Raw genomic sequence first — 17,475 nt, 5'->3', positions numbered from 1 at the left:
AATTCCACCGTCTTGCTTTCTCTTTCTTATTATCTCTTTATTGTGTAATTGTTTCATTTTTAATCTCTATTTGTTCTCACATAAAACTATAGAAAATCTAGAAAATTAAATACAATTTAATAAAAATAAAATTTCTTTACAAACAAAATGTTAACAATAATATTATTATATTATTTAATGAAAATAATTAAATTAATCTATTAAAAAAATATTTTCAATTCATTAAATATAATGAGAATTTTTTTTAATAATTTTCAATACAAATGCAAAAACGAACAAAAATATTCTTCTTTTAAAATCTGAATCAAAGTTAGCTAAAATTAATTTGAATGAACCTAATGAATTAATGTAATTTAAGAAAATTATTAAGATAAGATTATTATTAAGATAAAATTATTAAGTTCAAATTCGCTCTTGTCTGCTAATACTTACCTGAAAAGTACGATAATTTTACAAATCATTTGCATAATGCTATCGATTACTCATGTAAATCACTTTGATAAGTTCAATAAGAACGATTTACGCTCTATCTGTCTATCTCTTCGTCTGTTTCACTGTACGCAATTTTCACTACGAGTGATTACATCATTTGCCATTCGATTTCATTAAGCCTTACTTTTGAATCTTTTAAGTCATGATAATATAAAAGCTTAACATAATTTATTTTCATTGTTTTCCGCATTACGAGATACTTTATTATTATTTTTGAAAGACAATTTTTTTAATTCTGAGAATTAAAAAACAATGAGCAATATAAAAATTTCTTATATCTTTCTTATATCTTTGATTCTTAAGTTTTAAACCTTCTTGTTATGAAATTTCTTTTATCTTCTATCACAATTTTTCACACTCTTTCTTATCATTTTTAAGATTATTCTGATTACAAAACAATCTTTTCAATTCACAACTGAATTAATCAATCAATATAATCAATCAATATAACTAAATTATTGTTTAAGTAGCCATATTTTACATTCGATATTTGAAATTCCGAGATTATAACTAATATTAACTAATAGCTATTTAAAAGGATAAAAATAATCTAATAGAAAAAAATTAATTAAAAATAAAAACTCGAAAAAAAGATTTAAGATTAATAAGAATGGAAATATATTTGTGATAAAATTTTCGAAATTTATTATCAAAAATTACGTTTTGTTATAGATACTGTATTAATAATGTATTAATAATAAAATTACTATCAATCTCAATGTAATGTTCTCTAATGAAAAATAATTCTCAATAGCAATTTTTAAGAATTTTATTCTCAAACGTATTTGTATTCTTAATAAAGATATATCCGATAATCGAAACTTTCGATAACCAAGATTACGAATGATCGCAAACCACTTAATCAAAGTCCCAGTGTAAATTATTTGCTTATAATTTATAAAAATATATTCTAAATATTATTTAGATATATGTTTGAAAAAACTATTAAAAATATTGAGTTTTACAATATATTTTAAAATCATTGAAATCGGTAACTTTTTTATAACTTTACATATAAAATGTATACATGTANTATATATATATATATATATATATATATATATTTAATATTTTAGAAGAAATAAAATCATTATAACACAATATAATAAAATACAGTAATTTAAAAGAAATTTTTAAAATTTAAAATAATTTTTTAAATTATTGAAAATAATTTTTTTTTCAAATAAATTAATTTCTTAAAACAAAAATATAGTAGTTCTTTTTGTATGTATTTGCATTTATATGAAATGACAATAAAACGTAGATTCAGAAAGAATAAATTCAAAAAGAGAAAAATGTATAAAAAATAATGTAAAATTATTTAAGCATTTTGTACACTAATATATTATTTAATAATATATCAATATTTTCGACATTTTTGACATTCTCCTATGGAATTAAAAAAATACGTTCTTAATTCACAATTGACTCAATAACAATCCATTTGAATAGCTGCCTGAATATAGCATAATAACATCAACTTCAATAGAATGCCGCAACATCTTTGCGGTGTCTTTCCATTCCCAAATGACTAACTTGAGTTTGGCAAATTGGGTTCTCAACTTACAATCAACCACATTTCGCAAACGTGTAATACGTCTGTTTCGGCATACAATTCTGGGACACCATCTTTCGAAATAGCGAAGTATCGGTGTTAAATTAAGTCGCTTTAAAAATATTTTAATTAATTTTGAATAATTAAAAAATTATAAAAATTTTTTTTATCTTGATTATATCAACTATATAATATAAGAAAAGATTTTCTGTAATAATAACATTTAAGTAATAAATAATTTTGTTTTAAAATTTTTCGTTTAAATGTTCATAAAAAAAAAGTAATATATACACACGTAATTAAAATACAAAAAATAATAAAATAAAATTTTTTACAATTCTTAAGTTCTGATTAATAGTTATTTGTTATAAATTTTTATAAATTTCTAATAAACTCGAAATCTGATTTCTTGATAAAATAAATCTATTGTCATAAAATAAAATTACATATTCGTAAGTAAAAAAATTTCTAATCTAATCGAAGTTATTTTTAAGATTTTCATTTACATAATCATCACTATATTCTTTTTAAAAAATAATTATGAGTTTTTACAAACATTGCAACTCAATTTATCAAGAATAAAAGATACATTAAAATATAACATTATATTTGCAAAATCCAGAATTTTTATATTGAAAAGCTTAACAAAAATTTTGTGATAGCCGTAAATATTTTAAATTTCTATACTCTATTTCAAAATTTAATTTCAATCATTTAATGGATAAATTTATTATTATTTAGCGGATTTATTTTATTAAAACTTGAATATATAATATTTTTAATATTTATTTTGAATTTATTTTCTTCTATTTTTTTATATCAATTTTTACTTAATTTATTACGAGAAATATTGTGATTGAAATAAATAAATTTTAATTATTTAAAAATTTATAACAAATATTCAAAAATATTACAAAAAATGAGTTTTCCATTTTAAAATTTCCTTAAAATCTTTTTTTTTCATACAAATTTAGTTACAAATTTTTCTCATACATTTTATTTTTTATACGATTAATTATTTTTTTAAACTTAAATTTAATACATATTTTACAAATATTACGAAAAAAAATATAAAATATTAATGAAACACAATGAAAAAAAATGATAGAGAAAGAAGAAAAAGTGCAGATTTTCTGAATTTTACTTGTGAACATATTTATAAAGTTATCTTGAATTCATCCAAGTTCATATTTTAATTAGTAAGAATTAAGTTATAGAACGATTTATAAATGATGAAATAATAATATTTTTAAACATGTTTTTGATCAGACCGGTTACTTTTCCTCAATTAATTTTGATGAATTTGAAATATATTGTAAAGAGCTTCATTTTGAACAATTTTTTCCTTAACATATATAACATATAGCAATCAGTTTTAATATGTGAGTTATTCGCAAATATACATTCTTTCCTTATGAACAATAAAAATATATCGAAAAAAAGAAAAATTAAATACATTTGAAAAGAGACATTGATTATGCATATCTCCAATAAATTCCTTTCATAAACGTTTTGCTATTTTATTTTTGCGCTGCATCATTCTTTTTATTTGTATTTTCAATGAAGTTTTTTACAATGTTTTTCTTTTTTTTCTTTCTCGCTTTTTAAACAACACCGAATTTGCATGTCTAAAAGTTTTTAACTTAATAGCTCATATAAAATTAAAACATCACTTTTCAGTTAACTGTTGACTTAAACCAATCAATTGAGTTGATATATTGTAACATATAAAAACTTTTAAAAATGGCATGGTATTGTTCAAATAGAGAAAGAAAAAACAAGAAAAAAGAAACAAAAGAAGATAAGATTTATAATGATAGATTTAAAATATCTATGTATCATAAGTGCTATTTTTGTTGTACTACTAATCGAAGAATGTGAACAAATTATAAATAAAATGAACTCAAAAACTAATGAAAATTTAATATTTGCTTTTAAGACAATTATTGAATTGATCCATGATTCCTTTCAGATTTTCTTGAGTAGAATGCAATAAATAGAATACGATAGAATACGCAGTAAAAAAAAAAAATTGACCTTGAATTTCAAAGTCAAAATCATTTTTATATGCATATTTATTAACAAATCTTTATTCAGAAATATAGAATCAAGCTGGAATATTTTTTATTTTTTATATATCTTGTATGAATTTGTATATTCGATGAACTTATCAAAAATCTACTTCTTTATAAACTTGAATTTTTTTCGAAATTTCTATTATAATATTCTATTATAATATATATAACGAAAAGTAACTATGGTCATTATAATTTTAACCGATTAGGATTATTTTCTATGTTATTATATCGCAGATGTTGAATGATCGTAGAATACTCAAATTATGAATGAATTTTAAATATAATATTTCTTTGTTTGTATTTATACAAATAGTTGAGAAATGCCGGTTACATATCGCATAATCTTATGAATACATATATATAAAATTCAATGTAATAATATTGAATATGAATATGAATAACTTAAAAACTAAAATCGATCACTGATTATATATATAAAAAAAAAAAAAAAATTAATTAAAACGATATCTTACATATAATATATTATATAATATATTTCAAATTCATAAAAATGTAATGAGAGAATTAATCAACAAATTCACTTACATTTTTAATATCTTTATATTGATAAATTTATAAGCTATCACAATATTTTCTACGAATTTAACGCTTTATTCTTTATTAATTCTGGAAAAAATAAAATTGAAATTGTATCTATTAATAGATTGTTTACTGAATCAATTATTTTAGTGTTTTATGCAATATCATATACATATATGATATGTATATGTATATACATGATAAAATCACCAATTCGTTTATCTTTGACATATTTTTGTGATTTTTTGAAGATTTTTTTTGTCAAAAAAGATTATATGCTATTATATAAATACTATATATAAATTATATGTTGCATGAAATATGATTTTTAAAAATTTAAAGAAAATAATATTAAAAAAAATAGATATAAATTTTTTTTAATTTTTAATGAAGATATAAAATTCTATTAAATATAGCTTTCGATTATAAAAATAATTAATTTTATTAAAATGATATTAAATATTAAAAATCATATCTGAAATAACTATAACAGACTATACTAGAATATGAAACTAAATTGCATTATTAATATAATATATATACAATAGATTATAGTACAATATAATCCAACTATCGTGAAACGAAATTTTGAGAACTTTAGAAGGAAAATAGAAAGACTTCAAATATAAAATTTTAGTTTCAAATATTTATTCCGAAATAATTAATAGAAATTTTTCAGATTAGAATGAAAAATTATTATGTATTAAATATTCACATGTACGATTATCACTTATATGCTGTTTTTACATATAAATATATTGTAATCCACATCCAAAGTGTATGATGGATAAAATTATTATATTCATTATTAATATCTATATATAGCGAGGTTGAACATTTTACGATCCTTCAGATTCATGAAATATAAATTTTTCTTTGAATGGCTAAAATTACGATGATCGAAATTATAATAATAAACTTAACAATAAGTAAGCCAATTTCACTATCATATAATTATAATTATAATTTTAAGTCATTTTAATTTCAATCTTTTAAAGATATTTTTATATTTCATTTTCATATTCGATCCGAAGGAGATTTAAATGTTTGCTATGGATAGATATCACAATAAATATTATAATACATTCATTATATACTAATTGTTATATGTTTTTACATATAAACAGATTATAAGTAGGACACTCTATACTGAATCGATATCATTATTGCATCATTAGCGCTAAATTATTACTTGACAATTAATCCAAAATTGACTTTAGATGTGATCGAATATTGCAAAATTATATACAATTTTTAATAATATTAATGTTTCTCAATAAATAATCAACACATTGTTGATTTAATTTTAATATGTAATCAATACTAAAATTCTATATAATTAATATATTTCAAAATCAATATAGAATAGATTTAAACATAATTTAAATTGTTTTAGAATCAATATAATAACTATAGAATTAAAAATAAAAAATAGAATTATATATTATAAATAAAAATTATAAATAAAAATATATATTAATATATAATAAATTATAAATAAAAATTTGTTATATAATTTTTATATTATCATTTCGGTTTTTAATAACTCTATTATTTGATGATTATGATCTGATTATTGAAAATTTTAAAATTTAATAAGATAAAGTGAATTAAATTTGATTCATTTCATATTGATATATGCTTTATTGCTTTCATTTGTTCAAAATGTAGATTTATACTTATTCTATTTGATAAAACAAAATAACAAAAAATTTTATTGACAAATTTCATGATATGTTATATTACCAAAAACAAAAAATTAAGTTTTAAGTCAGGATATTTACATTTTATAGGCAAATTTATTTGCAATAGTACATTTTAAATTTATTTGCTTATTGTTTCCAAACAATTGGCTATTATAAACTTGATATTCAAAGAATTCAATAAAAAACAAAGCATAACAGTTTATTTAATCAAAAATATATATCAAAGAAAATAGTATCAATGACTTCATATTCATCCAAGTATTCAGAATTAACACATTTTAAAGATTTTTGAGTGTCCTCTAGATGGCTTTCTTTTATTTAAAATATTAAAATAAAATAATTCATTTAGATCATTTTAATCTTTAAAAATGTGCAAATCGTTTATAATAATTTATATATATAATTATATATTATATAATTATTTCATTATAAATAATGAAACTATCTTTCGGGGATTTATTATCATCACATTATTGCAGATTTTTAGATTCATTAGCTAAATTAAAATAAGCAAATTGTTTTTGAACTAGTGATACAAAAAAATTTTTAAGTGAATAATTATGTAACTTTAAATTTACAATATAATTAAATTTTTTCTATTAGATATTTTTGTATTATATTAATAATATGATATTACTATTAATTAAATTCCATTAATTAATGCAATTATTGATGTTTTTTTCAGAAATATGAATAAATCGATTCATTAAATTAATTGAATCATAAACTTTTTTTAAGTTATAAAGATTAAAATACATAATTTACATAATCAACATATATTTATATATGTTTGATATAATTGAATTTCTATTAATAACTATAATTTTTATAACCATATTTATTAATAACTATAATATTTATATTATATATATATTATAATATTTTTATTCAATTATCGAACAATAATAAGATAGTGACATGTCAAACTGACGGAAAATCATTAAATAGCATCGAAAGCCTTGAACATTCGATTTATCTCATATTAATTAGAATCAAGCAACAAATGTGATTTTGTCGAAAATATTATAATAGCGAAAAATCGTAACGCTTTAAAAATTTTCAAACTTAATTATCCTCCGTTTTTTAACTCCGTTTTACCTTATTATATTGTTTTTCCGTCGAATTATTAGCTTAGAAAGAATAAACATCAATCAAATTAGTAGAAATCAAATTTGTCTTCAATCTCAACTGTTCGTCAGATTTTCGAAGAGTTTTCGGAATATACATGGTCAGATCAAGAAACGAGGTATCGTTTTCATGGAAATTGCATTAAAATGAATTTTTTTGAAAGCGTTTCGTAAAATTATATTTTTAAGCAATAGCTTATTTATTGATAATTAACTTCGTCGAATAGATTACTTTTGATGAAATCAATCTTTCTTTTCATCATTTCTTCCTTTTTTAAAAGATTCAATTTAACTAGATATTGAAATATTATTTTTACATGAAAATTGATTCGTGTAAATCACAAAATTATTACAAACTATCACAAAACAAACTTTGAGTTAATATTGAGAAAGTTCTCATAAACGTCATAGATCATGTAAAATTAAATTCACTATATTATTATAAATTTATTATAAGTTTCACTTCGACATTGCATGGAAAAAATATTGAATATTTTATCTTAATAAAAATTGATCAAAAAATGGAAAAATGCTTGTTCAAACTTTTGATATAAGATATTTATAATTTACCTATTTTATATACGAAAATGATTATTTCCACAAATGTTATTAACTATGTTAGTAAAATAAATAGATATAAATCTAATCTTATGCAATTTATTATTATATGATACTATTAATCAATTTTTATTTAAAATTTTATAAATTAATATTCCTATTAAATTCATTTTAATTTCTTTTGTATTTATTCTTAAAATTAAAATATTTTTTTTTATCCAATGATATATATACATACATATAAAGTTATATTTTAAATCAATTATTAAATTTGATGGATATTATTTAAAGCAACATTAAATTTTGTAAGCAATATAATATAATTTTAAATATTTTTTATTAATTTATATTGACATAACAAAAATGTAACGGAGAATTTAATATTCAGATAAAAAAATTCTGATAGAAAATTTATATTTTCGTGATTTATATTAAAAATTTTCTTTTAAATTAACTTAAGTTAATTTAATAAATAAATCAATACATGAAAAGCACATTATTATCTTATAAATATAAAAAATGTATAATATACAGTACAATAAATAATTATATTATTAGATATATTGTTGAATTATTTGATTATACATAGTGAATATCTGTAATAGAAAATAATATTATATGTAATAGAATGTAACTAGTTATTATGCAAACTTTTTATATTTGTAATTTGTGTAATTAAACTGAAATTATATATGAAAGAAAATTGTATGTATAATTCATTAATAGCTGTTCAGCATTGAAATTTATATTCAATTTCTAAATATCTATTTAAATTCTTATTTATTGTTAGCATATTAGTATATGTATTATTAGTAAATATATTGATTAAATAATTATATATTTACTAGGGTCTCAATTTACAACTTTATTAAATATTTTATTAAAAAATTATTTTAAAATTATTTTAAAATATTTTATTTAAAAAAATGTAATAAATAAATTTAATTTCATAAATTCTCAGAGGAAATATCATAATAATAATATTTTATAAATATTTCAATCAAAAATATATATTTTCACTTAGATATATAAATAGAGATTCAATATTTAATGATATAGATTATTTAAAATAACATAAAAGTATATATGATTAATAATCAAAATATCATATTAATAATCAATAAAATTAATAAATTTTAATAATTTCATTTCTTCTTCTGTATTATAACTTGATAATTTTTTTTATTAATTAAAGTTTTTTTTTATTCTCCTAACATTTTATTTAATTAATATTAATGAATTTGAACATATAATATATATGTATATAAAAATTCATGCTACAGATGATTATTGACTTTATGAATCAATATATCGAAATACTAAAATATATTTAATGTAATAAAAGATAATGAACTATAAAAGTTAATTTTATTATTAAATTATTTTCTTATCATTCTGGATTTTACAATATAATTATATATTTTTTTATAATATTATATAAAAGTGCTTGCAATATTGCTTATAAAATAAAGATAATAAAGAAATTATTTTAAGAAATGATAGATTTTGATTGATATTGAAATGATTGATATTGATTGGAAATTATAAATAAAAAATTTTATAGAAAACTATTATTTTACAAAAATTTAAATTGATAATATAAAAAATGATAGCGTAATATAAATTTTCAAATAATCATATATTATTTCAATTATATCATAAAAAACATTCATTTGAATTGTTAAATAATAAAATGTAATCTTTAGAATACAAATCAATATCAAATTTTGCATTATCACAATAATGTTTTAATTAAAAAAATTTTCATAAATTGCATCGTACAAACTTTTTAAAATCCGTTTTATGAAACAGATTCTGGTAAATATTGAAAATATGTATACATTTTCAAATACACACATACATATAAATATATTGCATAGGCATCACTTTTTATCGATTCTCTCTTTAGCGACACAATTTACTCTATGCGCAGCACAATGTAATACACTGCAAATATCCGTGAAAAGACTTCGAAACCATTCGCGAATAATAAACTATCGTATTATCGTGTTGTAATATTTGAAAAAAAGATGAATGGGATACAAAAACGGAAACAAGTACATTTTATTCTGAATCTGCCTGGATTTATTAAGGTTTGGCAGAATTATGTCTTAAATAACTGAATAATAAAAACCAGATCATAAAATGTATTTTCGGAAAAGAATAATTAAGCGAATATTTCTGAAAAGTATATTTTTCATATCTTTATAGAAACATACGTAGAAATACATTTAAATTTTTATATGTATATCTGAAAGATTTCGAAAAAACATTGCTAAATTATTCTTTTATTTTTCCGCATATTAATCTGTTGCAGATATTGTTAGACATATTTATTGATATATATGATATATATGATTTAGAATTCAAAATTAATATTTATATGTTAACTATGAACTATAATTCTGTCTTTTTATACAAAGAATTGTAAATCATAAGCATTAGAATTATAAATTCTTATGAATTTTGATAACTATAATTAAAAATTCAAATTATCGGCAGTTTGTCTTTATATAATCTTTAAGGAATTTGAGGAATTTTAAGTAATCTTTCTATTTCATATTCTTTAAAGATAAGCAAATAAATTTTCAGTTATTTCTTTTTAAAATAAGATTATCATAATGAGTAAATAAAATATTTTGAAATTTATAATAGTTTTTTTTTATGATTTTGAACTTATTAGAACATTAGGAAAATAAAATAAACATTTCCAAGAGAGGATGTCTCAAATTATTATTTATTTATATTAATTTGTATAATTAATTGTCATAATTGAAAATATTTAAAACATCATTTTATTCCATTAAAATTATTGACAACTTGCCTTCTTTAGAAGGTTTTCGATCTTCTAATTTCTTTATTCATGAATCCATCGTATGGAAATCAACTAAACCGCGATAGCGATTAAAAACACTTAAGAATGAACGGAATAGTTGTGTCTTTTCTTAATTGTGAAAGCACTCGAAGCTTCTTATCTACCGATATTTCATGACTTTTTATTCCTAATGCTACAAATTCCCCGAATAACTGTAGTTTTCGTTCTTATTACTACAAAAAGCCTTGTGTGCGAATTACTCGAAAAATTCTTCAATGCTAAAGACTGCGAATGAGATGTTTCATTGATTACGTTATTTTTAATGATATATAACTTTAAGAAAATGTTAATATGAAATTATTTTAAGTTTAATTGTATCCTTTATGATTTATATATTATATATTAAATTAATTTTATTTGAATAAAGATTAACCGATAATCTGCTGAATAAAATCTTTGCATAGATTATTTTATATTTATAATTTCAATATAATAAAATAACAGATAAAAGCAATTTATAATTAATAAAAATATGTATCCTGCTTTATAAAAAATTTATATAGAATTCTTAATATTTTATATCTATTTTATTTATATTAATTTTTGAAAATCATTATTAAAATCAAGAAAATATAATTTCTGATTGAATGGATTATTGCTAGAATTCTATATGTGAAAATAAAAAATATAAAATAAAATTAATTAATAAAATAACATTTATTTAATTTAGTTAATATTTATTTAATATATATAAATAATATTTATTTAATATATATAAATAATTTTAATAATAATTTTAAATAATAATTTTAATAATAATAATATACATATATATAATTATTAATTGTGTGTGTGTGTACATTTTATAAAATTAATATTTTCCTAAAAAATTAAAATTTCTTCATATTTATTTGAAAAAAACGGAAAGAAACAAAATTAAACATTATTTATAAAATTTGTTTATGAAGTTAATGTATATAAATTTTAGATTATTTCTGTCGATTTAAATTCTAACATCGAAAATAGAATGGATATAAACTTACCGATTTGCTGAAGAAGGAACGTAATCAATGTGAATACAGCATAGAGCCATCTTCCACGACGGTTCTTCATACTGTTACTTTCTTTCCTTCCGTTTTCTACGTTTATCCTTCTCTGGGAAAGAAGGGTCTCGATGAAACGTTGCAAACACACTTTTTATTAGTTATTCAGAAATGATAAAATACGAAATCAGAATATAAATACACCCACATCACTTTCATGCTATTATCCTAACTTATTTTTTTTTCATATACAAATCACTGCCTAAAATCGTAACTAATCATAATTGGTCAATTTATTAATCACTTAATAATGATCACACTATATTGCATTCGTAAGATTTTGATGATTCTTCGCGTCAACAAAAACGTCGCGACCACTATTTCCTTATCAATATATGTCAAGGTTCACATCGATATCGTGACACGAAGATGCGTAATGTCGATCGATAAGGATTTTATGATTCTATTCGGTACTTTTTTCTTGATGACTAAAAAGACGAGAATTGAATGCAACTGAAGGAATTGTATTATTCATCAGACACGTGGTTTGATCCGAACTAGGATTTACAATCGTGCATTATCGATTCGTCGAATCCATTTGTAAAGTTTTACCAGCACTGGCTGTAATTTCGATCCTCTGGTGTTTTAATATCGCGGAAAATTGGTCTCTTGAGGATTAAACTCTTTTGCGCGCGAAAACCACATGCTTTCACTATATTCTTCGATGAGAAGAATTCTTTCTGTTCGTAATTCAATACAGTTGTTTTGTTCCTTTTTCTGCCTCGAAAAAGCTTCTGGAAAGACTGCCTGGCTTATATTTTTCTCGAGCTGAGAATTATGAAAAGTCGAATCATTTGTTCCAAATATAAATCCAATGAAAAATCGACAATCACTTTATGAAATTAAATATTTTTTTTTTAAATATTAATGAAATTAATGAAAACACTTAAGAAAGAAGAAGAGAACACATCACTAAGTATCAAACACTTCTCGATATTTTTTTTTCTAGAGCTCTTGTTTCCGTCGCTTGAACGTTGGCACAAGCAATTGATACAAATGGATGTACAAATGGATTCTTCCTGTCTATCCATTTAATTCAAACTCTGAGGGAAATCGTGTACTCGTTCGCGTGTATCACACGATTCGACCATGGGCCATTAAACAGGTGTCATAGAGCGCATTAATCGCCTGTTAATTGCCTATCTTGTCTTCATGTTTCATTGCTTCGTGCAATTTTTGAACATTTGATCAACTTTTTTTATTCCTCTGTACCACTGAATTCTGAAAAAAAAAACAATATGATTCCATTAGATATTAAATTAAGTATTTTTCATAATAAGATAATAATATGGATGAACATTTATTAAGAATAATTTTACTGAAATAAGATTTTACAAATACTGAAAAACAATTATTGCAGACGAATTTTAAAGAGGACAATATTAAGTTTTATTCTCGATTTTTATTCGTTTATTTTTCTTTCTCAGCTTTGCGAATTAAAAATAGACATTCTCATCCTTTGTGCCAATCATGTGACATTTTTAACAACATATCAGATTTCCGATAATTGGTACACTATTCAAGCCTATCAACTTTCCTTGTATCGGTTAGTAGACCAGTTTGACTCGAAATTTACTCACTAAACTGTGAACGAAATTCCTTCATAGAAAGTTATCGATTTATCGGCATTTTTAATTTTATTTTGTTTTGTAAAAAATATTAATGGAGAATAAAAATTAATTGAAATATCCAAACTAAATTCATTATTAAATGTTTTATATTATTAATAATGAATATATTATTATATTATTATTATTAATGAATATTATAATATATTATTAAATATTTTAATGAAACCAATACAAATAAGTAAATAAAGATATATATTTTTCAATAAATATGTAATAGGTCATAAAAAATTTTTTAATTATTATAATATAATACAAAAAATAATATAATATAAAAATAAATAATATAATATAATATAAAACAATATAATATAAAAAAAATATACATATTTTAATATGTATATAAATACTTAAATAGAAGATATTAACTTTAAATGTTTTTTATATAAATTCATAAGATATTTAAGATATTAAATTCAAAGATATCACAGATAGTATCATATTATATTGATAGTAAACTTATGACAATGCGTTATTTTGTAATTATACAAAAAAAACTTAAAATAAGCTTAAGGGAAATTTTAATCATAAATAATACATAATGTTACATTTTAGAGTGATATGATTTGAAATATATATTGTAAAATATTGAAAAATAATTGAAAATGAATAAAAGAAATTAATAAAAGAAATAATAAAAGAAATTTATAAAAGAAATAGGCATTCAACATTTAATGATTTTTGCAATAGATGAGTAAAAATTGGTTTCGTAAATAAAATCAATAAAAATATTTATGAACAAGAGATTATATAGATATAAGTACAAAATGAAATTTTGTTATTTTTTTTAAATCAATTATAAATGATTATAATTTTATAATGATAAATGTTATTAATTATATATATGATATATTATATAATATATTATATATATTATATAATTATATATATAATTATATATTATATAATATTATTAATTATTAATAGAAAAAATATTTAATAAATAATGAAATTAAATAAATATAATAATGAAAAGCGAATATAATGAATGTAATATAACTAATAAAATTAATAATATAAATAATATATACTGATAATATTATAAGAAATATGACTTCCAATTTTGATAATATATAATAAATATAAAAAAAATAAGAAACATTTATATTTATTTTAATCTTTAATTGATCTAAAATCGATACTTCAAAAATGTCTAATTAAAATATTATACCCTATATATTATGTTTATGTTATTTTATATTATATTTAGAAATAAGCAAAAGAATTTTAAATCAATGCTAATTAATTTAATATTATATAATTTAATATTATGTAATTTTATATAATTTTATATTTAAAGTAAAAAATTAAATAAATTTTGCATTATTTTATTCTTTATATGTTATTTTATTCTTTACTCTCTCTGTATATTTTACTCTTTGTATGTTATCTTACGATAAATATTAATTTTAATAAAAGTTTGTATGTATTAATTAAATATTGAAATATCTTAATATTAATAAAAGTTTTTGTGTATGAAATATATATATAAATAATGAATTATAGAGCAATTTTTTCCTAACGAAAAAATTCTTTGATTGAATAAAATTATTTAACAATATTTTAGCATTTACTCATATTTTGAATGAAATTTTGAAAATATTTTAATAATATATTTAATATTTTAAAATTTAAAATATTTTAATATTTTAATAACAGAATAACAGAATATTATAAAAAATTATAAATTTAAAATTTCGCTTAATTTCATAACACTATTAAATTATATTTTAAAAAATGATAATATATAATTTTGAATGATTCATATGAATGATTCGTATAATTATGATGATTTAGTATAATATATGAATGATTATTTTCTTTATATATTTTTTTGTGTAAGGAAAAGAAGATTTTTATGCCAAATGAAATTTTTGTTTAATATTTATAATTATTAATAAATTATTAATTATTAATTATTTCATTATGATATTTACATCAAATTAAAATGCTAATTACAAGAAGAAAGCGATAAGATAGAAAATATATACATAAAAATAAAATATAAATTATCACTTTCAATTATTTAATTTCAATTATTTACAAGATTATTCGATAGAATGCTCGAAATATTTATTTTCTATGATCAAAAATTGGATCGAAATAATAATATAAATAAAAAAAATATATATTATATAAATGTATATATATATATAATATATTTTTTTATTTTTATATTTTTTTAAATATATATATATATATATATTTTCTCATATAATGGAAATAAAATATACATATCATTTTTTAAAAAAACAGTGAATAAAATATTTTATTATAAAAACAGATTTTTTAAAATTTCTTTTTTGATCGAATTTTTGATCATACAGAAAATAAAATAAAAATTAAAAGATTTTTCTGTGCATTCTCTGTATATTAATAAATTTATATTATATTTTTATTATTGTAATATTATTAAAATTGTAATCTTAATTATGTAATTTTAATTAAAACATTACTTTTCAACTTAATATTTCTTAATGCAGATTGCAAGAAGACACTAATAAAGTAGAAAATTGTAGCTTAATGATCTGTCTTTTAATATCATTATTTTTTGTATCCAAAAAGTCGGTAAATTCTAATACCAGATCCTGTTTTCTAAATCATTCTATCATCCTAGCATATTTCTCAAAATTCATTTCTTTGTCAATGATTTTCCTCTGATGTGTCACGATAAGATGAATTCATAATCGGTAAATGTATAACATGAGAAGATCAGTGATTGGTATAACTCGTCTAGAGTGTTTAAACCAATCTCGACAGTTAGAGGAGGCTGGTACAAATCCCATGGTAGTTAAGACGTCTTAAGCGTTTTGTATTCGTCCAATTCTAAAACGAGATGTAATTGGGTCTTTCTATCCCCGTCGGCGAGGCTATTTCAGGTTCGAACTTCCATAGCTATAAGATTTAACAGGTACACCAGCAAGTCTTTGGAATTAAAGTAGCTTGAGAGTCATCGGATATATGTAACAGTGCAATTTAAGATTGACCTACGAAGCGATTACGAGTCAAAGTATGAATATGAATAAAATTTAGACTAAATCGTTGGTTCTAGTTAATAATGTTCAATATATAACATTCGGAAAAGAAATTACAATTGTTGTCAATTTATTTTATGAATCTGATTATGAAAAAGTTACATCACAACAAAAACTGATTTTGGAAATTTATTATTCGTATTGTAAAGCCTTTTATTTTATGATATATATTCGGATTACATTTATTTATATTATTGTCATTAAGTAATATTTTTATTATTTGTGACGAAAAAATTATATTAGATTTGATTTTTATTTGTTCGCGGACACGATACAAATTACAATTTATGTAATATTATCATTTTTATCACATTTTTGCATTTGAATATCGTTTCCTTTAAATAATAAACAAAGAAAATAATAATAAAAAAAATAAAAAAATATATATATAATATATATAATATAAATAATAATAAAAATAAAAAAAATAAAAAAAATAAAGGAAATTTAAAATATTATTTTTTATGTACTATTTTATATATTATAATATTAATAAATTTATTCAGATCAAAATTAGATCTATGGTCTTGTGTAAATAAATTGAGTATATATGTAAGTAAATAAATTCACTATATTTTTATTAATAAATTAATTAATTTCATAATTCTAATAAAATAATTATCAAATTATGTTATTTGAATTTTATTAAAAATATTTATTAGAAATATCTATGTTTATTGTGTATATTTCGATGTGTATATTTAGATTAATAAAAAATTTCATACTTCTCTGATTTGCCGAGGAATAAAGTATTACATTAGATAGAAATTTTATTGAAAAGAAAAACTGTTAGTATCTCGACAATCTAGAAACCGGTCTTCTTAGTTATACATATATT

At 19.5% G+C, this 17,475-nt stretch overlaps 1 protein-coding gene across 1 annotated transcript in view; it reads right to left on the bottom strand.

The window, feature by feature from the left end:
* Positions 1-11,984, bottom strand: part of LOC122719029 (basement membrane-specific heparan sulfate proteoglycan core protein-like) — a 310,786-nt gene extending 298,802 nt beyond the window's left edge. Inside the window, exon 1 of the mRNA XM_043944539.1 lies at positions 11,915-11,984. Within this exon, the coding sequence (XP_043800474.1) occupies positions 11,915-11,984 (70 nt within the window). The remainder of the gene's footprint in view (positions 1-11,914) is intronic.
* Positions 11,985-17,475: the final 5,491 nt, after the last annotated feature.

This window comes from Apis laboriosa, unplaced genomic scaffold (genome assembly GCF_014066325.1).
Source record: "Apis laboriosa isolate Shangri-la unplaced genomic scaffold, ASM1406632v1 scaffold69_cov144, whole genome shotgun sequence".
Classification (NCBI taxonomy): domain Eukaryota; kingdom Metazoa; phylum Arthropoda; class Insecta; order Hymenoptera; family Apidae; genus Apis; species Apis laboriosa.
This window is presented reverse-complemented; position numbering and strand designations above follow the sequence as displayed.